Source organism: Zonotrichia albicollis, chromosome 24 (genome assembly GCF_047830755.1).
Source record: "Zonotrichia albicollis isolate bZonAlb1 chromosome 24, bZonAlb1.hap1, whole genome shotgun sequence".
Taxonomy (NCBI): Eukaryota; Metazoa; Chordata; class Aves; order Passeriformes; family Passerellidae; genus Zonotrichia; species Zonotrichia albicollis.
The window spans coordinates 1,347,119-1,370,988 of NC_133842.1; the positions used below are offsets into that span (position 1 = coordinate 1,347,119).

The following is a 23,870-nucleotide window of genomic DNA, read 5'->3' on the forward strand; positions in this document are numbered from 1 at the left end:
GGGGTAAATTTTTTTTTATTTTGGTGAATTTTGGTATTTTTGGGGTAAATTTTGATATTTTTGGGTTAAATTTTGGTATTTTTGGGTTAAATTTTGATATTTTTGTGTTAAATTTTGGTATTTTTGAGGTAAATTTTGCTGATTTTGGGGTAATTTTTTTTTATTTTGGTGAATTTTGGTATTTTTGGGTTAAATTTTGTTATTTTGTGGTTTAATTTTGATATTTTTGGGTTAAATTTTGTTATTTTTGGGTTAAATTTCGTTATTTTTAATTAATTCTGTCCCATTCTCTCCCCCCCAGCCCCTCCCCCCCCCCCCCATGGCCGCCCCCAGCCCCTCCCCCACCCTGGCGCGCCCCGATGACGTCACGGTGGGGGCGGGGCCACAGCCGGAACCGGCCCCGCCCCCCGCGGGCAAAGCCCCGCCCCCTCCGCCCCGCCCCCACCTCAGCGTGGCCGTGCTGTGCTTAATTAATCTGCTTAATTACATGGACCGGTTCACCGTGGCAGGTAATTAATTAGTGCTTAATTAATTTACTTAATTACATGGACAGATTCACTGTGGCAGGTAATTAATTAGTGCTTAATTAATTTACTTAATTATGTGCATTGGTTCACCGTGGCAGGTAATTAATTAGTGCTTAATTAATTTACTTAATTACATGGACCGGTTCACCGTGGCAGGTAATTAAAAAGTGCTTAATTAATTTACTTAATTACATGGACAGGGTCACAGTGGCAGGTAATTAATTAGTGCTTAATTAATTGGGGTAATTACATGGATGGAATCTACCTGGGAGGTAATTATTTAATGGGGGTGGGGCTAATTAATTAGTCCTTAATCTCCTTAAGTGCATGGACAGGTTCACCGTGGCAGGTAATTAATTAGTGCTTAATTTATTTACTTAATTATGTGCATTGGTTCACCGTGGCAGGTAATTAATTAGTGCTTAATTAATTTACTTAGTTAGGTGCATTGGTTCACCATGGCAGGTAATTAATTAGTGCTTAATTAATTGGGGTAATTACATGGATGGAATCTACCTGGGAGGTAATTAATTAATGGGGGTGGGGTTAATTAGTGCTTAATTAATCTGTTTACTTACATGGATTGGTTCACCATGGCAGGAAATTAATTAGTGCTTAATTAATTTACTTAATTTCATGGACAGGTTCACTGTGGCAGGTAATTAATTAATGGGGGTGGGGCTAATTAGTGCCTGATTAACCTCCTTAATTACATGGACAGGTTCACTGTGGCAGGTAATTAATTAATGGGGGCAGGGCTAATTAGTGCCTAATTAATTTACCTAATTACGTGGACAGGGTTTACAGTGGCAGGTAATTAATTAATGGGGTGGGGCTGATTAGTGCTTAATTGACCTCCTTAATTACATGGACAGGGTCACAGTGGCAGGTAACTAATTAAAGGGGGCGGGGTTAATTAATTAATGCTTAATGAATCTTCTTAATTGCATGGACATGTTCACTGTGGCAGGTACTTAATTAATGGGGGCGGGGCTGATTTGGGTTGATTTCTGGGCGTGTCCTGGGAATTTGTGGGCGTGTCCAATAGTTGCCCCTCCCTCAATGCATTTGTGGGCGTGTCATGGGGATTTGTGGGCGTGTCCTGGTGATTTGTGGGCGTGTCCCATCATTGCCCCGCCCCCAGGTGTGTGGGTGGGCGTGGTCTCAGCTGTTTGTGGGCGTGTCCCATGATTCCCCCACCCCTCAGTTATTTCTGGGCGTGTCCCAGGGATATGTGGGCGTGTCCATTGTGGGCGTGACCCAGGGTTTTGTGGGCGGGTCCCAATGATTTCTGGGTGTGTCCCAGTGATTTGTGGGCGTGTCCCACCGTTGCCCCGCCCCCAGGTGTGTGGGTGGGCATGTCCCCGTTATTAGTAGGCGTGTCCCAGGGGTTTGTGGGCGTGTCCTGGTTATTTGTGGGCGTGTCCCGTTTATTTGTGGGCGTGTCCCATGGTTGCCCCTCCCTCCAGGCGTTTGTGGGCGTGTCCCAGGGATATGTGGGCGTGTCCCCGGTTATTTGTGGGCATATCCTGGTTATTTGTGGGCGTGTCCCATTTATTTGTGGGCGTGTCCCATGGATTTCTGGGCGTGTCCCGGTTATTTGTGGGCGTGTCCCAGTGATCTGTGGGCGTGTCCCATCGTTGCCCCGCCCCCAGGTGTGTGGGTGGGCGTGGTCTCAGGTGTTTGTGGGCGTGTCCCTGGGATTTCTGGGCGTGTCATGGGAATTTGTGGGTGTGTCCCAGTGATTTGTGGGCGTGTCCCGGTTATTTGTGGGCGTGTCCTGTTTATTTGTGGGCGTGTCCCATGGTTGCCCCTCCCTCCAGGCGTTTGTGGGCGTGTCCCGGTGATTTGTGGGCGTGTCCCGTTTATTTGTGGGCGTGTCCCAGTGATTTCTGGGCGTGTCCTGGCGATTTGTGGGCGTGTCCCGGTGGTTTTTGGGCGTGTCTCATCATTGCCCCGCCCCCAGGTGTGTGGGTGGGTGTGGTCTCAGGTATTTGTGGGCGTGTCCCAGGGTTTTGTGGGCGTGTCCCATCATTGCCCTGCCCCCAGGTGTGTGGGTGGGCGTGGTCTCAGCTGTTTGTGGGCGTGTCCCTGGGATTTCTGGGCGTGTCCCTGGGATTTCTGGGCGTGTCATGGGAATTTGTGGGCGTGTCCCGTTGATTTGTGGGCGTGTCCCACCGTTGCCCCGCCCCCAGGTGTGCTGCCCGAGGTCGAGGATTATTTCGGGATCGGCGACAGCAGCTCCGGCCTCCTGCAGACAGGTGAGGCCACGCCCACCCCTCCCTGGCCACGCCCACCCCTCCCTGGCCACGCCCACCCCTTCCCTGGCCACGCCCACCTGCCTGGCCACGCCCACACCTGTCCCACAATTCCTTGGGGGTGGGATCTGATTTTTGGGGAATTTTTGGGAAGGGGTTTAATTTTTGGTTTGGGTTTTTTGGGGGATTTTTTTTTTTAAAAATTTATTTATTTATTTAAATTTATTTAAATTTATTTAAATTTATTTAAATTTATTAATTTTAATTTTTTGTCCACCTGTCTCGTACCTGTCCTGGTTTTCATCAGCAGTTTTGGGTTATTTATTTTATTTTTTATTTTATTATATTTTTTATTTTATTTTTTTATTTAATTATATTATGTATTATTATATATTTATTATTATATGTGTATATATATTATATTTATTATATAATATATTATATATTTTATTATATATTTATTTTTATTTGTTTATTTTATTTTATTTTTCATTTTATTATATTTATTTGTTATATTTTTATTTTTTATTTAATTGTTTTTTATTTTATTTTATTTTATTTTATTTTATTTTATTTTATTTTATTTTATTTTATATCTGGGGTTTTTTTGGGTCATTTTTGTGGGATTTTTTTGGGAATTTTTTTGGGAATTTTTTTTAATTAATTAATTTAATTATTCCTCACCTGTATCTCACCTGTGCAGTGTTCATCAGCAGTTTGGGGGTGTTTTTATTTCATTTTTTTCCATTTTTAGGTGATTTTTTGGGTATTTTTGGGTCATTTTTGGGTCATTTTTTTGCGGATTTTTTTGGGGATTTTTTTGGGAATTTTTTTTTAATTAATTAATTTAATTTTTCCTCACCTGTATCTCAGCTGCCCAGTGTTCATCAGCAGTTTGGGGGTGTTTTTATTTCATTTTTTTCCATTTTTGGGCCATTTTTGGGTCATTTTTGTGGGATTTTTTTGCGGATTTTTTTGGGGATTTTTTTGGGAATTTTTTTTTAATTAATTAATTTAATTTTTGCTCACCTGTATCTCACCTGTCCAGTGTTCATCAGCAGTTTGGGGGTGTTTTTATTTCATTTTTTTCCATTTTTGGGCCATTTTTGGGTCATTTTTGTGGGATTTTTTTGCGGATTTTTTTGGGGATTTTTTTGGGGATTTTTTTGGGAATTTTTTTTAATTAATTAATTTAATTATTCCTCACCTGTATCTCACCTGTCCAGTGTTCATCAGCAGTTACCTGGTGCTGGCTCCGCTCTTCGGTTTCCTCGGGGACCGGCACAGCCGCAAGCGGCTCCTGGCGCTGGGGCTGGCGCTGTGGTCGGGGGTCACCCTGGCAACCAGCTTTGTGCCACCACAGGTAAATAACGCACCTGGGCACACCTGGGATACACGTGAGATACACCTGGGCACACCCAAAATACACCTGGGTACACCTGGGCACACCTGGGTACACCTGGGTACACCTGGGTACACCTGGGTACACCTGGGCACACCTGGGCACACCCAAAGTACACCTGGGCACACCTGAGATACACCTGGGTACACCTGGGCATACCCAAAATACACCTAAGATACAATTGGGTACACCCAAAATACACCTGGGCACACCTGGGCACACCTGGTTATACCTGAGATACACCTGAGAGTATCCTAAACACACCTGGGCACACCTGGGCACACCCAAAATACACCTGGGCACACCTGGGTACACCTGGGCACACCCAAAATACACCTGGGCACACCTGGGAGTAGCCTAAACACAGCCAAAATACACCTGGGCACAGCTGGGTACACCTGACATACACCTGGGTGCACCTGGGCACACCCAAAATACACCTGGGCACACCTGATTATACCTGAGATAGACCTGGGTACACCTGGGAGTATCCTAAACACACCTGGGCACACCCAAAATACACCTGGGTATACCTGAGATACACCTGGGCACACCCAAAGTACACCTAGGCACACCTGGGCACACCTGGTTATACCTGAGATACATCTGGGTACACCTGGGTACACTTGGGGACACCCAAAATACACCTGGGCACACCTGGGGCTGGCGCTGTGGTCGGGGGTGACCCTGGCAACCAGCTTTGTGCCCCCGCAGGTAAATAACGCACCTGGGCACACCTGGGCACACCTGGGAGTATCCTAAATACAGCTGAGATACACCTGGGTACACCTGGGCACGCCCAAAATACATCTGAGACACACCTGGGTACACCTGAGATACACCTGGGTACAGCCAAAATACACCTGAGATACACCTGGGCACACCTGGTTATACCTGAGATACACCTGGGTGCACCTGGGCACACCTGGGCACACCTGAGACACACCTGGGTACACCTGGGCACACCTGTTATACACCTGGGCACACCTGGGCACACCTGAGATACACCTGGGCACACCTGGGCACACCCAAAGTACACCTGGGTGTATCCTAAATACACCTGAGATACACCTGGGGACATTGGGGACACACCTGGGCACACCTGGGCACACCCAAAATACACCTGGGAGTATCACAAACACACCTGAGATACACCTGGGGACATTGGGGACACACCTGGGCACACCTGGGCACACTTGGGGACACCCAAAATACACCTGAGATACACCTGGGTACACCTAAAATACACCTGGGAGTATCCTAAGCACACCCAAAATACACCTAAGATACACCTGGGCACACCTGGGTACACCTGGGAACACCTGAGATACACCTGGGCACACCTGGGCACACCCAAAATACACGCGAGAGTATCCTAAATACACTTGAGATACACCTGGGGACATTGGGGACACACCTGGGCACACCTGAGTACACTTGGGGACACCCAAAATACACCTGGGCACACCTGGGCACACCCAAAATACACCTGGGCACACCTGGTTATACCTGAGATACACCTGAGAGTATCCTAAACACACCTGGGCACACCCAAAGTACACCTGGGCACACCTGGGTACACCTGAGATACACCTGGGTGCACCTGGGCACACCCAAAGTACTCCTGGGAGTATCCTAAAAACAGTCAAAATACACCTGGGCACTCCTGGGTACACCTGGGCACAGCTGGTTATACCTGAGATACACCTGAGATACACCTGGGCACACCCAAAATACATCTGAGACACACCTGGGCACACCTGGGTACACGTGAGATACACCTGGGCACACCTGGGCACACCCAAAATACACCTGGGAGTATCCTAAACACAGCCAAAATACACCTGGGCACACCTGGGTACACCTGGGCACAGCTGAGATACACCTGGGCACACCTGGGTACACCTGAGGCTGGCGCTGTGGTCAGGGGTGACCCTGGCAACCAGCTTTGTGCCACCGCAGGTAAATAACGCACCTGGGCACACCTGGGCACACCTGGGCACACCTGGGATACACCTGTGAATATCCTAAACACAGCCAAAATACACCTGTGAGTGTCCTAAACACACCTGAGATACACCTGGGTACACCTGGGCACACCTGGGCACACCTGAGATACACCTGAGATACACCTGGGTACACCTGGGCACACCTGGGCACACCTGGTTATACCTGAGATACACCTGGGCACACCTGGGCACACCTGAGATACACCTGGGTACAGCCAAAGTACACCTGGGCACACCCAAAATACACCTGGGCACACCTGGGTACACCTGGGCACAACTGGGCACACCCAAAATACACCTGAGATACACCTGGGTACACCTGGGTACACCTGGGCACACCTGAGATACACCTGGGTACACCTGGGCACACCCAAAATACACCTGGGTACACCTGGGCACACCTGGGACACACCTGGGCACGCCCAAAATACACCTGGGAGTATCCTAAACACAGCCAAAATACACCTAAGATACACCTGGGCACACCTGGGTACACCTGGGCCACACCTGGGCACACCTGAGATACACCTGGGGTCACCTGGGGTCACACCTGGGCACACCTGGGCACACCTGGACACACCTGGGCACACCTGGGGTCACACCTGGGCACACCTGGGCACACCTGGTCTCAGGTTTGCTCTCACCTGGGAGGGAAAATGGGCTGGGGGAGGGGCCGAGCAGGGTAGGGGCGGGGTCAGGGTGATGTGGGAGGGGTCAGTGACATGGCCCCGCCCCTTTGCAGCATTTCGGCGTGCTATTGGCCGGCCGGGCGCTGGTGGGCGTGGCCGAGGGGGGGTTAATGAGGGTGGGGGATGGGTCAGTGTGATGTGGGAGGGGTCATTGACATGGCCCCGCCCCCTTACAGCACTTTGGCGCGCTATTGGCCGGCTGGGCGCTTGTGGGCGTGGCCATGGGGGGGTTAATGAGGGTGGGGGATGGGTCAGTGTGATGTGGGAGGGGTCAGTGACGTGGCCACGCCCCCTTACAGCACTTTGGCGCGCTATTGGCCGGCCGGGCGCTGGTGGGGGTTGGGTCAGGGTGATGTGGGAGGGGTCAGTGACGTGGCCCCGCCCCTTTGCAGCACCTTGGCGCGCTATTGGCCGGCCGGGCGCTGGTGGGGGATGGCTCAGTCTAATGTGGGAGGGGTCAGTGACGTGGCCACGCCCCCTTGCAGCACTTTGGCGCGCTATTGGTTGGCTGGTCGCTGGTGGGGGTTGGGTCTGGATGATGTGGGAGGGGTCAGTGACATGGCCCCGCCCCTTTGCAGCACTTTGGCGCGCTATTGGCCGGCCGGGTGCTGGTGGGCGTGGCCATGGGGGGGTTAATGAGGCTGGGGGTTGGGTCAGTGTGATGTGGGAGGGGTCAATGACATGGCCCCGCCCCCTTACAGCACTTCGGCGCGCTATTGGCTGGCCGGGTGCTGGTGGGCGTGGCTTAGGGGGATTAATGAGGGTGGGGGGTGGGTCAGTGATGCAGCCCCGCCCCCTTGCAGCACTTTGGCGCGCTATTGGCCGGCCGGGCGCTGGTGGGGGATGGCTCAGTCTAATGTGGGATGGGTCATTGACATGGCCCCGCCCCTTTGCAGCACTTTGGCGCGCTATTGGCCGGCCGGGCGCGGGTGGGGGATGGGTCAGGGTGATGTGGGAGGGGTCAATGACGTGGCCCCGCCCCCTTACAGCATTTCGGTGCGCTATTGGCCGGCCGGGCGCTGGTGGGCGTGGCCATGGGGGGTTAATGAGGGTGGGGGATGGCTCAGTCTAATGTGGGAGGGGTCAGTGATGTGGCCCCGCCCCCTTTGCAGCACCTTGGCGCGCTATTGGCCAGGTGGTCACTGGTGGGCGTGGCCATGGGAGGTTAATAAGGGTGGGGGATGGCTCAGTCTAATGTGGGAGGGGTCAGTGACGTGGCCACGCCCCCTTGCAGTACTTTGGCGCGCTATTGGCCGGCCGGGCGCTGGTGGGGGATGGCTCAGTCTAATGTGGGAGGGGTCAATGACATGGCCCCGCCCCCTTGCAGCACTTTGGCGCGCTATTGGCCGGCCGGGTACTGGTGGGCGTGGCCACAGTAGGGTTAATAAGGGTGGGGGTTGGGTCTGGATGATGTGGGAGGGGTCAATGACATTGCCCCGCCCCTTTACAGCACTTTGGCGCGCTATTGGCTGGCCGGGTGCTGGTGGGGGATGGCTCAGTCTAATGTGGGAGGGGTCAGTGACATGGCCCCACCCCCTTGCAGCACTTTGGCGCGCTATTGGCCGGCCGGGCGCTGGTGGGGGATGGCTCAGTCTAATGTGGGCGGGGTCAGTGACGTTGCCCCGCCCCTTACAGCACTTTGGCGCGCTATTGGCCGGCCGGGCGCTGGTGGGGGATGGCTCAGTCTAATGTGGGAGGGGTCATTGACATGGCCACGCCCCCTTACAGCATTTCGGCGCGCTATTGGCCGGCCGGGCGCTGGTGGGGGCGAGGTCAGTCTAATGTGGGAGGGGTCAGTGACGTGGCCCCGCCCCTTTGCAGCACCTTGGCGCGCTATTGGCCGGCCGGGCGCTGGTGGGCGTGGCCAAGGAGGGATTAATGAGGGTGGGGGATGGGTCAGTGTGATGTGGGAGGGGTCAGTGACGTGGCCCCGCCCCTTTACAGCACTTTGGCGCGCTATTGGCCGGCCGGGCGCTGGTGGGGGATGGCTCAGTCTAATGTGGGAGGGGTCAGTGACGCGGCCCCGCCCCTTTGCAGCACTTTGGCGCGCTATTGGCCGGCCGGGTGCTGGTGGGCGTGGCCATGGGGAGGTTAATGAGGGTAGGGGAGGGGTCAGTGACGTGGCCCCGCCCCTTTGCAGCACTTTGGCGCGCTATTGGCCGGCTGGGCACTGGTGGGGGATGGCTCAGTCTAATGTGGGCGGGGTCAGTGACGTTGCCCCGCCCCCTTACAGCACTTTGGCGCGCTATTGGCCGCCCGGGCGCTGGTGGGCGTGGCCATGGGGAGTTTATCGAGGGTGGGGGATGGGTCAGGGTGATGTGGGAGGGGTCAGTGACATGGCCCCGCCCCTTTGCAGCATTTCGGCGCGCTATTGGCCGGCCGGGCGCTGGTGGGCGTGGGCGAGGCCGCCTACTCCACCCTGGCCCCCACCCTGGTGGCCGATCTGTTCCGGGGCCCCGCCCGCAGCCGCGCCCTGGGCGGCTTCTACCTGGCCGTGCCCCTGGGCAGGTGAGGGGGCGGGGCTAAGGGAATGGGGGCGGGGCTAAACATGGGGGCGGGAGTATGGTGGTGGGGCTATGGGACTGGGGGCGGGGCTATGGGAATGGGGGCGGGGCTAAATATGGGGATGGGTTCTACCTGGCCGTGCCCCTGGGCAGGTAAAGGGGGCGGGGCTAAGGGAATGGGTTTGGGGCTATGGGAATGGGGGCGGGGCTACAGAAATGGGAGTGGGGCTATGGGAATGGGGGCGGGGCTACGGGAATGGAGGCGGGGCTAATGGAATGGGGGCGGGGCTATGGGTATGGGTTCTATCTGGCCGTGCAACTGGGCAGGTAAAGGGGGCGGGGCTAAAAGGGGGGGCGGGGCTATGGGTTGGGTTCTACCTGGCCGTGCCCCTGGGCAGGTGAGGGGGCGGGGCTAAACGTGGGGGCGGGGCTAAGGGAATGGGGGCGGGGCTAAGGGAATGGGAGTGGGGCTATGGCAATGGCAGTGGGGCTAATGGAATGGGGCGGGGCTACGGGAATGGGGGCGGGGCTAAACATGGGGGCGGGTCTATGGGTTGGGTTCTACCTGGCCATGCCCCTGGGCAGGTAAAGGGGGCGGGGCTAAACGTGGGGGTGGGGCTAAGGGAATGGGGGCGGGGCTAAACATGGGGGCGGGGCTATGGGAATGGAGGCGGGGCTATGGGGAACATGGGGGAGGGGCTGGGATGATTAATTGGGACGAGGGGGCGGGGCTGTAATTGGTAATTAGGGGTGGGGGGAGGGGCTGGGATCAATAATGGGGTGGGGGAGGGGAAATTGGGGGAGGGGGAGGGGCTAACATGGGGTGGGGGAGGGGCTGACATGGGGTGGGGGAGGGGCATTTTGGGGTGGGGGGAGGGGCATTTGGGGGTGGGGGAGGGGCTGGGATCAATAATTGGGGGTGGGGGCGGGGCTATAATGGATAATTATGAAGGGGGAGGGGTTATAATTGATAATTATGAAGGGGGCGGGGCTGTGGTGGATCCAAGCCCCTCCCCCCCGGCGCTGACCCCGCCCCTCCCCCCGCAGCGGGCTGGGTTACATCGCGGGGTCAAAGGTCAAGGACCTGGCGGCCGATTGGCGCTGGGCGCTGCGGGTGAGCGGGGGAGGGGCGCGAAAAATACCCCCAAAAATTAATCCCAAAAATATCCCAAAATATCCCAAATATTCACCCCAAAATATCCCAAAAATCACCCAAAAATATCCCAAAATATCCCCAAAAATTCGCTCTAAAATATCCCAAAAATATCCCAGAAATTCACCCCAAAATATCCCAAAAATTACCCCAAAATATCCCCCAAAATTCACTCTAAAATATCCCAAAATTCACCCCAAAATATCCCCAAAATTCCTGAAAAACCACCCCAAAATATCCCCAAAAATTCATCCCTGAACACCCCAAAAATATCCCAAAATTCACCCAAAATATCCCGAATATTCACTCAAAAATTTCCCAAAATTCACCCCAAAATATCCCAAATATTCACTCTAAAATATCCCAAAATTCACCCCAAAATATCCCCAAAATTCCAATAAAATCACCCCAAAATAGCCCCAAAAATTCACCCCAAAACACCCCAAAAATATCCCAAAATTCACTCTGAAATATCCCAAAAATTACCCCAAAATACCCCCAAAAATTCACTCTAAAATATCCCAAAAACACCCCAAAAATTACCCCAAAAATTCACCCAAAAATATTCAAAAAATTCACTCTAAAATATCCCAAAATTCACCCCAAAATATCCCCAAAAATTCACCCCTGAGTGACCCCTGAGTGACCCCAGGTGACCCCTGAGTGACCCCTGACCCCAAAATCCAGCCCTGAGTGACCCCAAATGACCTTTAAATGACCCCTGAGTGACCCCTGACCCCCAAATCCCCCAATTTTAACCCTTAAATGACCCCAAATCACCTTAAAATGACCCCAAATGACCCCTGAGTGACCCCTGAGTGACCATTGAGTGACCCCGAGTGACCTCTGAGTGACCACTGACCCCCAAATTCCCCTATTTTAACCCTTAAATGACCCCAAATCACCTCAAAATGACCCCAAATGACCCCTGAGTGACCCCTGAATGACCACTGAGTGACCCCTGACCCTTGAGTGACCCCTGACCCCCAAATTCCCCAATTTTAACCCTTAAATGACCCCAAATCACCTCTAAATTACCCCAGGTGACCCCTGAGTGACCCCTGAGTGACCCCTGAGTGACCACTGACCACTGAGTGACCCCTGAGTGACCCCTGGGACACCCAAATTCCCCAATTTTAACCCTTAAATGACCCCAAATCACCTTTAAATTACCTCAAATGACCCCTGAGTGACCCCAAATGACCCCTGAGTGACCCTTGAACCCTGAGTGACCATTGAGTGACCCCAAATGACCCCTGAGTGACCACTGACCCCCAAATTCCCAATTTTAACCCTTAAATGACCCCAAATCACCTCTAAATGACCCCAAATGACCACTGAGTGACCTCTGAGTGACCCCAAATGACCCCTGAGTGACCCCTGGGTGACCCTGAGTGACCCCTGACCCCTGAGTGACCACTGACCCCCAAATGTCCCAATTTTAACCCCTAAATGACCCCAAATCACCTCAAAATGACCCCCAAATGACCCCTGAGTGCCCCCTGAGTGACCACTGACCACTGAGTGACCCCTGAGTGACCACTGAGTGACCCTTGGAATCCCCAAATGTCCCAATTTTAACCCTTTAATGACCCCGAATGACCCCAAATCACCTTTAAATGACCCCTGAGTGACCCCTGAGTGACCCCTGAGTGACCCCAAATGACCCTGAGTGACCATTGAGTGACCCCTGAGTGACCACTGACCCCCAAATCCCCCAATTTTAACCCCTAAATGACCCCAAATCACCTGAAAATGACCCCTGAGTGACCCCTGAATGACCCCTGAGTGACCCCTGACCACTAAGTGACCCCTGGGATCCCCAAATCCCCCAATTTTAACCCTTTAATGACCCCAAATGACCCCTGAGTGACCACTGAGTGACCCCTGAGTGACCCCAAATGACCTTTAAATGATCCCTGAGTGACCCCAAATTACCCTGAGTGACCCCTGAGTGACCACTGACCCCTGAGTGACCCCTGGGATCCCCAAATGTCCCAATTTTAACCCTTTAATGACCTCAAATCACCTTAAAATGACCCCAAATGACCCCTGAGTGACCCCTGAGTGACCACTGACCCCTGAGTGACCATTGAGTGACCACTGACCCCCAAATCCCCCAATTTTAACCCCTAAATGACCCCAAATCACCTTAAAATGACCCCAAATGACCCTGAGTGACCCCTGAATGACCCCTGAGTGACCACTGAGTGACCACTGACCATTGAATGACCCTGAGTGACCCCTGGGACACCCAAATGTCCCAATTTTAACCCTTTAATGACACCAAATCACCTTAAAATTACCCCAAATGACCCCTGAGTGACCAATGAGTGACCATTGAGTGACCCCCGAATGACCACTGAGTGACCACTCACCCCTGAGTGACCATTGAGTGACCACTGACCCTCAAATTCCCCATTTTTAACCCCTAAATGACCCCAAATCACCTCAAAATGACCCCTGAGTGACCCCTGAGTGACCCCTGAGTGACCACTGACCATTGAGTGACCCCTGGGATCCCCAAATGTCCCAATTTTAACCCTTTAATGACCTCAAAATGACCCCAAATCACCTCAAAATGACCCCAAATGATCCCCGAGTGACCCCTGAGTGACCACTGACCCCTGAGTGACCCCTGACCTCTGACCCTCACAGGTGACCCCTGTCCTGGGCCTGCTGGCGCTGCTGCTGCTCCTGGCCGTGGTCAGCGACCCCCCCCGGGGCGGCCTGGACGGGGCTCCGGCCACGGGAGTGACCACGGGAGTGACCACAGGAGTGACCACAACACTGACCACGGGAGTGACCACGGGAGTGACCACGGGAGTGACCACGGGAGTGACCACACTGACCACGGGAGTGACCACTGAGCATCGGTCATGGGGGCACGACCTGAGAGAGCTCGGCCGGAAGTGAGTGACCACTGAGTGACCATTGAGTGACCAATGAGTGACCATTGAGTGACCATTGACCATTGAGTGACCAACGACCAATACAGAACATCCCTGAGTGACCACTGAGTGACCAATGAGTAAACACTGACCAATGAGTGACCACTGAGTGACCACTGAGTGACCACTGCCCTTATATTGCCCTTATACTGCCCATTGAGTGACCACTGACTGACCATTGAGTGACCATTGAGTGACCAATGACCAATACATACCATCCCTGAGTGACCACTGAGTGACCACTGAGAGACCCTGAGTGACCAATGAGTGGCCACTGACCGCTGAGTGACCACTGAGTGACCACTGAGTGACCAATGATCAATACAGAACATCCCTGAGTGACCACTGACCGCTGAGTGACCATTGACCAATGAGTGACCAATGAGTGACCACTGCCCATAGAGTGACCATTGAGTGACCACTGAGTGACCACTGACCACTGAGTGACCACTGACCCCTGAGTGACCAATGAGTGACCACTGAGTGACCACTGAATGCTGAGTGACCATTGAGTGACCAATGAGTGACCAATGAGTAGACACTGACCACTGAGTGACCAATGAGTGACCAATGAGTGACCACTGAGTGACCATTGAGTGACCACTGAGTGACCACTGAGTGACCACTGAGTGACCATTAAGTGACCACTGAGTGACCATTGACTGCTGAGTGACCATTGAGTGACCACTGCCCTTATACTGCCCACTGAGTGACGACTGACTGACCACTGAGTGACCACTGACCAATGAGTGACCAATGAGTGACCATTACTGACCAATGAGTGACCACTGAGGGACCACTGAGTGACCATTGAGTGACCAATGACCAATACAGAACATCCCTGAGTGACCACTGACCACTGAGTGACCAATGAGTGACCACTGGAGTGACCAATGAGTGACCACGGGAGTGACCACGGGAGTGACCACTGAGCATCGGTCATGGGGGCACGACCTGAGGGAGCTCGGCCGGAAGTGAGTGACCACTGAGTGACCCTTGACTGCTGAGTGACCATTGAGTGACCAATGACCAATACAGAACATCCCTGAGTGACCATTGAGTGACCCCTGAGTGACCACTGAGAGACCCTGAGTGACCACTGAGTGATCTCTGACCAATGAGTGACCAATGAGTGACCACTGACCAATACAGAACATCCCTGAGTGACCACTGAGTGACCCCTGAGTGACCATTGACTGCTGAGTGACCATTGAGTGACCATTGACCAATGAGTGACCACGGGAGTGACCACGGGAGTGACCACTGAGCATCGGTCATGGGGGCACGACCTGAGGGAGCTCGGCCGGAAGTGAGTGACCACTGAGTGACCACTGAGTGACCAATGAGTGACCAATGAGTGACCATTGAGTGACCACAGAGTGACCAATGAGTAAGCACTGACCAATGAATGATCATTGAGTGACCACTGAGTGACCACTGAGTGACCATTGAGTGACCAATGAGTGACCAATGAGTGACCAATGAGTGACTATTGAGTGACTATTGAGTGACCACTGAGTGACCACTGAGTGACCATTGACCAATGAGTGACCACTGAGTGACCATTGACCACTGAGTGACCACTGCCCTTATACTGCCCATTGAGTGACCACTAAGTGACCAATGAGTGACCCCTGAGTGACCAATGAGTGACCATTGAGTGACCAATGAGTGACCAATGCGTGACCATTGACCAATGAGTGACCACTGAGTGACCAATGAGTGACCATTGACCACTGAGTGACCAATGAGTGACCACTGAGTGAGCCCTGAGTGACCCCTGAGTGACCACTGAGTGACCATTGAGTGACCACTGCCCTTATATTGCCATTATACTGCCCATTGAGTGACCACTGACTGACCAATGAGTGACCAATGAGTGACCACTGAGTGACCACTGAGTGACCATTGAGTGACCAATGACCAATACAGAACATCCCTGAGTGACCATTGAGTGACCACTGAGTGACCATTGACCGCTGAGTGACCATTGAGTGACCAATGACCAATACAGAACATCCCTGAGTGATCACTGACCGCTGAGTGACCAATGAGTGACCACTGAGTGACCACTGCCCTTCTATTGCCCTTATACTGCCCATAGAGTGACCACTGAGTGACCACAGAGTGACCACACTGACTACTGAGTGACCATTACTGACCACACTGACCACTGAGTGGTCATGGGGGCACGACCTGAGAGAGCTTGGCCGGAAGTGAGTGACCACTGAGTGACCAATGAGTGACCACTGAGTGACCAATGAGTAAACACTGACCAATGAGTGACCAATGAGTGATCATTGACCAATGAGTGACCACTGAGTGACCACTGCCCTTATATTGCCCTTATACTGCCCATTGAGTGACCACTGACTGACCATTGAGTGACCAATGAGTGACCAATGACCAATACATACCATCCCTGAGTGACCACTGAGTGACCACTGAGTGACCCCTGCCCTTATACTGCCCTTATACTGCCCATAGAGTGACCATTGAGTGACCACACTGACCACTGAGTGACCATTGAGTGACCAATGAGTGACCATTGAGTGACCACTGAGTGACCAATGAGTGACCAATGAGTGACCAATGACCAATACAGAACATCCCTGAGTGATCACTGACCGCTGAGTGACCAATGAGTGACCACTGAGTGACCACTGAGTGACCAATGAGTGACAACTGAGTGACCACTGCCCTTCTATTGCCCTTATACTGCCCATTGAGTGACCACTGAGTGACCACAGAGTGACCACACTGACTACTGAGTGACCATTACTGACCACACTGACCACTGAGTGGTCATGGGGGCACGACCTGAGAGAGCTTGGCCGGAAGTGAGTGACCACTGAGTGACCAATGAGTGACCATTGAGTGACCACTGAGTGATCTCTGACCAATGAGTGACCAATGAGTGACCACTGAGTGACCATTGAGTGACCACTGAGTGACCGCTGAGTGACCACTGAGTGACCATTGAGTGACCACTGAGTGACCACTGAGTGACCAATGACCAATACAGAACATCCCTGAGTGACCACTGAGTGACCAATGACCAATACAGAACATCCCTGAGTGACCACTGACCACTGAATGACCAATGAGTAAACACTGACCAATGAGTGACCAATGACCAATGAGTGACCATTCAGTGACCATTGACCATTGAGTGACCATTGAGTGACCACTGAGTGACCAATGAGTGACCAGTGACCAATACAGAACATCCCTGAGTGACCACTGACCAATGAGTGACCACTGAGTGACCCTGAGTGACCATTGATTGACCACTGAGTGACCCCTGCCCTTATACTGCCCATAGAGTGACCACTGAGTGACCACACTGACCACTGAGTGACCAGTGAGTGACCAATGAGTGACCATTGAATGACCATTGAGTGACCACGGACCAATACATACCATCCCTGAGTGACCACTGAGTGACCACTGAGTGACCAATGAGGGACCATTGAGCGACCAATGAGTGACCATTGAGTGACCAATGAGTGACCAATGACCAATACAGAACATCCCTGAGTGACCACTGACCGCTGAGTGACCATTGACCGCTGAGTGACCATTGATTGACCACTGAGTGACCCCTGCCCTTATACTGCCCTTATACTGCCCATAGAGTGACCACTGAGTGACCACACTGACCACTGAGTGACCAATGAGTGACCAGTGAGTGACCATTGAGTGACCATTACTGACAACTGAGTGACCACTGAGTGACCATTGACCAATGAGTGACCATTGAGTGACCATTGACCACTGAGTGACCCCTGAGTCCCCACTGAGTCCCCACTGAGTGACCAATGACCACTGAGTGACCACTGAGTGACCACTGACCAATTTTTGAGCCATTTTTGAGCCATTTTTTGCCCATTTTAGTGCAGAATTTTGATTTTTCGCCCGATTTTCACGGGGTTTTTTTGGGATTTTTGTAATTTTTTAATAAATTTTGATTTTTTTAATAAATTCTGATTTTTTGTGTCCCCCAGTTGTGATGTCACCGGTGTCCCCAAAGCCATTTTTGAGTGAATTTCAGCCATTTTTGAGCCATTTTAATGCAGAATTTTGATTTTTTGGCCGATTTTTGCGGGGTTTTTTTTGGGAATTTGGTAATTTTTTATTAAATTCTGATTTTTTATGTATTTCAGTTTGATGTCACCCTCGATGTCTTTTGTCACCGGTGTCCCTAAGTCCATTTTTGGGTACAATTTCCCCATTTTTGGTCATTTTTGTGTAAAATTTCTCTATTTTGGGATATTTTAATGCGATTTTTTGGGATATTTTTTGGGATTTTTTTGGGATTTTTTTGGGATTTTCAGAGATTTTTTGGGATTTTTTGGGGGGATTTTTGGGAGATTTTTTTTGAAATTTATTGAGATTTTTTGGGGATTTTTGGGGGGATTTTTTGGGAATTTTTTTTGGAGCTTTTTGAGGATTTTTGGGGGATTTTTTCGATTTTTGGGGGGATTTTTTGGGATTTTTCTGGGAATTTTTTGGGAAATTTTTGAGATTTATTTGGGGATTTTTGGGGAATTTTTTGGGGATTTTTTTGAGGATTTTTGGGGGATTTTTGGGGATTTTTTGGGGAATTTCTTGGAATTTTTTGGGGATTTTTTTGGGATTTTTTGAGATTTATTTAGGAATTTTTGGGGAATTTTTTTTTGATTTTTTGGGAATTTTTTGGGAGTTTTTTGGGGATTTTTTTGAGGATTTTTGGGGAGTTTTTTGGGAATTTTTTTGGGATTTATTTGGGGATTTTTTGGGATTTTTTGGGTAAAATTTCCCCATTTTTGAGCCATTTTAATGCAGAATTTCGATATTTTGTCCGATTTTCACGGGGTTTTTTTTGGGAATTTGTTAATTTTTTAATAAATTCTGATTTTTTATGTATTTCAGTTTGATGTCACCCTCGTGTCCTTTGTCACCGGTGTCCCTAAATCCATTTTTGGGTACAATTTCCCCATTTTTGGTCATTTTTTGTGCAAAAAAAATCGCAAAAATTTCCTGAAAAATTCCTCAAAAATCACCAAAAATTTCCCAAAAAAATCCCTCAAAATTCCCAAAAAATGCCTCAAAAATCCTCAAAAAAAAAATGAAAAAACCCAAAAAAAATCCCCAAAAAATTTCGATTTTTTGGCCGATTTTTGCGGGGTTTTTTTTGGGATTTTTGTAATTTTTTAATAAATTTTGATTTTTTGTGTCTGCCCACCCTCGGTGTCCTTTGTCACCACTGTCCCTAAATCGATTTTTGAGTGGATTTTGCCCATTTTTGGTGATTTTTGGGTAAAATTTCTCTATTTTGGGTTATTTTAATGCGGTTTTTTGGGATATTTTTGGAATTTTTTTGGGATTTTTTGGGGATTTTTTTGAGGATTTTTTGAGATTTTTTGAGATTTTTTGGGATTTTTTTTGGAATTTTTGGGGGATTTTTGGGAGATTTTTTTTGAAATTTATTGAGATTTTTTTGGGGTTTTTGGGGGGATTTTTTGGGATTTTTTGGGGATTTTTTTTGAGGATTTTTGGGGGATTTTTGGGGAATTTTTTTTGGAATTTTTTGAGATTTATTTGGGAATTTTTTGGGATTTTTTGGGTAAAATTTCCCCATTTTTGGTCATTTTAGTGCAGAATTTTGATTTTTTGCCCGATTTTCACGGGGTTTTTTTTGGGAATTTGGTAATTTTTTAATAAATTTTGATTTTTTGTGTCTGCCCACCCTTGGTGTCTTTTGTCACCAGTGTCCCCAGGGGAATTTTGGGTGAATTTGACCAATTTTGGAGCCATTTTAGTGCAGAAATTCGATATTTCGCCCGATTTTCGTGGGGTTTTTTTTGGGATTTCTGTAATTTTTTATTAAATTTTGATTTTTTATGTATTTCAGCCGTACCCTGGTGCTCTCCACGCTGGGATTCACCTCGGTGTCCTTTGTCACCATTGTCCCTAAATCCATTTTTGGGCCATTTTTGTGCAGAATTTTGATTTTTCGTCCGATTTTCGCGGGGTTTTTTTTGGGATTTTTGTAATTTTTTAATAAATTTTGATTTTTTGTGTCTGCCCACCCTTGGTGTCATTTGTCACCGGTGTCCCCAAATCCATTTTTGGGCACAATTTCCCCATTTTTGGTCAATTTTTGTGCAGAATTTTGATTTTTTGGCCGATTTTCGCAGGGTTTTTTTTGGGATTTTATTAATTTTTTATTAAATTCTGATTTTTTGTGTCTGCTCACCCTTGGTGTCTTTTGTCACCGGTGTCCCCACGGGAATTTTGGGTGAATTTCACCAATTTTTGAGCCATTTTACTGCAGAATTTCGATATTTTGCCCGATTTTCGCGGGGTTTTTTTTGGGAATTTCATAATTTTTTGCTAAATTTTGATTTTTTCTGTGTTCCAGCCGTACCCTGGTGCTCTCCACGCTGGGATTCACCTCGGTGGCGTTCGTCACCGGCGCTCTGGCGCTTTGGGCTCCGGCCTTTCTGTTCCGCACCCGCCTGGCCCGGGGAGAGGGGCAGCCCTGCAAGGGGAGGCGCTGCCAGGGAGATCAAAGGTAGGAAAAATACAAAAAAATTATAAATTTGGGGCATTTGGGGGGTTTAGAGGATTTGGGGATGATTGGGGAATTTTCAGGGATTTTTTGGGATTTTTTGGGGATTTTTTTTGGATTTTTTGGGAGATATTTCGGGGAATTTTTTGGAATTTTTGGGAGATTTTTTGGGGAATTTTCAGGGATTTTTTGGGGTTTTTTTTGGATTTTCTGGGAATTTTTTGGGAAATTTTTGAGATTTATTTGGGATTTTTTGGGGATTTTTTTGGGATTTTTTGGGGGGTTTTTTGGGAGATTTTTTGAGATTTTTTGGGAAATTTTTGAGATTTATTTGGGATTTTTGGGGGGATTTATTGGAGATTTTTTTTTATTTTTTGGGGGATTTTTAAGCATTTTAAAGGGATTTTTTGATATTTTTTTGGCATTTTTTTGGGAGTTTTGGGGGGTTTTGGGGGGAATTTATTTGGGGAAATTTTGGGATTTATTTGGGATTTTTTGGGGAATTTTTGGGATTTTTTGGAGGTTTTTTGGGGGGATGTTTGGGGGAGGGGCAGCCCTGCCGGGGGCGGCGCTGCCAGGGAGGCCAGAGGTGAGAAAAATGCAAAAAAATTTATAAATTTGGGGGGTTTTGGGTGGTTTGGGGGGGGTTGGAGGGGTTTGGGATTTTTTTGAGATTTTTTGGGATTTTTTTCAGAATTTTTTGAGGATTTTTTGGGATTTTTTTGGGGGTTTTTTTGTAAAATTTTTGGAATTTTTAAAAATTTTTTGAAGATTTTTTTGGGATTTTTGCAAGATTTTTGAGGAATTTTTTTAGGATTTTTGTGGGGTTTTGGGGGATTTTTTGGGGGATTTTTTTGGATTTTTTTGGAAATTTTTTGGGTTTTTTTGGAATTTTTGGGGGGATTTTTTGGGAATTTTTTGGGGATTTTCTGGGATTTTTTTTGGGATTTTTGGGGATTTTTTGGGGGATTCTTTTTGATTTTTTGGGATTTTTTTGGATTCTTTTGGGATTTTTGGAGATATTCTTGGGAAATTTTTTGGGATTTTTTGGGGGGATTTTTTGGACTTTTTGGGGGATTTTTTGGTTTTTTTGGGGGGGATTTTTGGGGAATTTTTTTTATTTTTTGGGGGTTTTTTGGGGATTTTTTGGGAATTTTTTTGTGATTTTTGGGGGACATTTTGTGGAATTTTGGGACTTTGGGGGCATTTGGGAAAATTTTGGGTTTGAATCTCCCCATTTTGGGTTATTTTGGGGTAGAACTTCCCCATTTTGGATCATTTGGGGCCATTTTGAGGTAGAACTTCCCTATTTTGGGTCATTTTAGGGTAGAACTTCCTCATTTGCGGCCACTTTGTGGTAGAATTTCCTCATTTTGGGTTATTTTAGTTTATTTTGGGGTTGGGTTCCTCTTTTTGGGTCATTTTAGGTTATTTTGAGGTATTTTGGGGTAGAATTTTCCCATTTTGGGTCATTTTAGGGGTGGAATTTCCCCATTTTAGGATGGAATCTCCCAATTTTGGGTTATTTTGGGGGTGGAATTTCCCATTTTGGGTCATTTTGGGGGGGGAATTTCCCCATTTTGGGTCATTTCGAACCATTCTCACGGGGTTTTTTTGTGCTAATTCCTGCATTAATTTTATCTATTTATCTATTAATTATTAATTTTATTTTTTAATTGGAATGGTGACCTTTGACCCCTGTCCGCAGCCTCCTGTTCGGCGCGCTGACCTGCGGCTCGGGGGTGCTGGGGGTGGGGCTGGGGGCGGAGCTTTCGCGCAGGCTCCGCCCCCGCGAGCCCCGGGCGGATCCATTGCTGTGCGCGGGGGGGTTGCTGGGGGGGGCGCCCTGCCTGCTGCTGGCGTTGGTCTGCGCCAAACCCTGCCCCCCCGTGGCTTATGTGAGTTGGTTTGTACTGGTTTGTACTGGGTTATACTGGGTTATACTGGTTTGTACTGGTTTATACTGGGATGGACTGGTTTATACTGGGATGGACTGGTTTATACTGAGAGGGACTGGTTTATACTGGGTTATACTGGTTTGTACTGGGATATACTGGGATATACTGGTTTGTACTGGTTTATACTGGTTTATACTGGTTTGTACTGGGTTATACTGGTTTATACTGGGAGGGACTGGTTTATACTGGGAGGAGTTTGGGATTGAACTGGGATATACTGGTTTGTACTGGTTTATACTGGTATATACTGGTTTATAGTGGGATATACTGGTTTGTACTGGTTTATACTGGGATATACTAGGAGGAACTGGGAGGGGTTTGGGATGGAAGTGGTTTATACTGGGATATACTGGTTTATACTGGGAGGGACTGGGATGGAGTTTGGGGTTACTGGGACAAACTGGGATGGATTGAGAGCAAACTGGGAGCTTACTGGTCTGAACTGGTTTGAACTGGGATTTTCCCCCCCCCAGGTTTTCATCTTCCTGGGTGAGACCCTGCTGTCCCTGAACTGGGCAATCGTGGCCGACATCTTACTGGTGAGACTGGGATGGACTGGGAGGGACTGGGATAAACTGGGAACAAACTGGGATGGACTGGGATAAACTGGGATGGACTGGGAGGGACTGGGATAAACTGGGATGGACTGGGAGGGACTGGGATGGACTGGGAGGGACTGGGATAAACTGGGAGGGACTGGGAGGGGACTGGGATGGACTGGGAACAAACTGGGATGGACTGGGATAAACTGGGAGGGACTGGGAACAAACTGGGATGGACTGGGAACAAACTGGGAGGGACTGGGATAAACTGGGAGGGACTGGGAATAAACTGGGATGGACTGGGAACGAACTGGGAGGGACTGGGATAAACTGGGAGGGACTGGGATGGACTGGGAGGGACTGGGAACAAACTGGGAGGGACTGGGATAAACTGGGAGGGACTGGGAACAAACTGGGATGGACTGGGATAAACTGGGAGGGACTGGGAACAAACTGGGATGGACTGGGAACAAACTGGGATGGACTGGGAACGAACTGGGATAAACTGGGAGGGACTGGGAACAAACTGGGATGGACTGGGATAAACTGGGAGGGGACTGGGATAAACTGGGATGGACTGGGATAAACTGGGATGGACTGGAAACAAACTGGGAGGGACTGGGACAAACTGGGATGGACTGGAACAAACTGGGAGGGACTGGGATAAACTGGGAGGGACTGGGATGGACTGGGAACAAACTGGGATGGACTGGGAGGGGACTGGGAGGGACTGGGAACGAACTGGGATGGACTGGGAACAAACTGGGATGGACTGGGATAAACTGGGACAGACTGGGATGGACTGGGAACAAACTGGAAACAAACTGGGATGGACTGGGATAAACTGGGAGGGACTGGGATAAACTGGGAGGAATTGGGAACAAACTGGGAGGGGACTGGGATAAACTGGGAGGGACTGGGATAAACTGGGAGGGACTGGAAGGGACTGGGAACAAACTGGGATGGACTGGGATAAACTGGGATGGACTGGGAACGAACTGGGAGGAACTGGGATAAACTGGGATGGACTGGGATAAACTGGGAGGGACTGGGAGGGACTGGGAACAAACTGGGATGGACTGGGATAAACTGGGATAAACTGGGAACAAACTGGGACATACTGGGATGGCATTAAAATGAACTGGGATGGACTGGGATGAACTGGGAGGGACTGGGAACAAACTGGGAGGGACTGGGATAAACTGGGATGGACTGGGATATACTGGGATGGACTGGGAACAAACTGGGATGGACTGGGAGGGGCTGGGATAAACTGGGAGGGATTGGGAACAAACTGGGATAAACTGGGAGGGACTGGGAT

At 49.6% G+C, this 23,870-nt stretch overlaps 1 protein-coding gene across 7 annotated transcripts in view; it reads left to right on the forward strand.

Moving 5' to 3' along the window:
• The first annotated feature begins 288 nt into the window (after positions 1-288).
• Positions 289-23,870, forward strand: part of LOC141731677 (protein spinster homolog 1-like) — a 35,406-nt gene continuing 11,824 nt past the window's right edge. For 3 of the 7 annotated variants that reach the window (XM_074558101.1, XM_074558102.1, XM_074558103.1), the window contains exons 1-9: positions 302-509; positions 2,723-2,788; positions 4,012-4,148; positions 9,242-9,393; positions 10,437-10,503; positions 13,201-13,454; positions 19,900-20,052; positions 21,758-21,965; positions 22,481-22,546. In XM_074558101.1, the coding sequence (XP_074414202.1) occupies positions 320-509; positions 2,723-2,788; positions 4,012-4,148; positions 9,242-9,393; positions 10,437-10,503; positions 13,201-13,454; positions 19,900-20,052; positions 21,758-21,965; positions 22,481-22,546 (1,293 nt within the window). In that variant the 5' untranslated portion in view covers positions 302-319. Of the gene's footprint in view, positions 510-642; positions 684-1,237; positions 1,263-2,722; positions 2,789-4,011; positions 4,149-9,241; positions 9,394-10,436; positions 10,504-13,200; positions 13,455-19,899; positions 20,053-21,757; positions 21,966-22,480; positions 22,547-23,870 lie in introns of those variants that run through there. The other 4 variants (XM_074558100.1, XM_074558104.1, XM_074558105.1 and 1 more) reach the window with 4 other exon arrangements.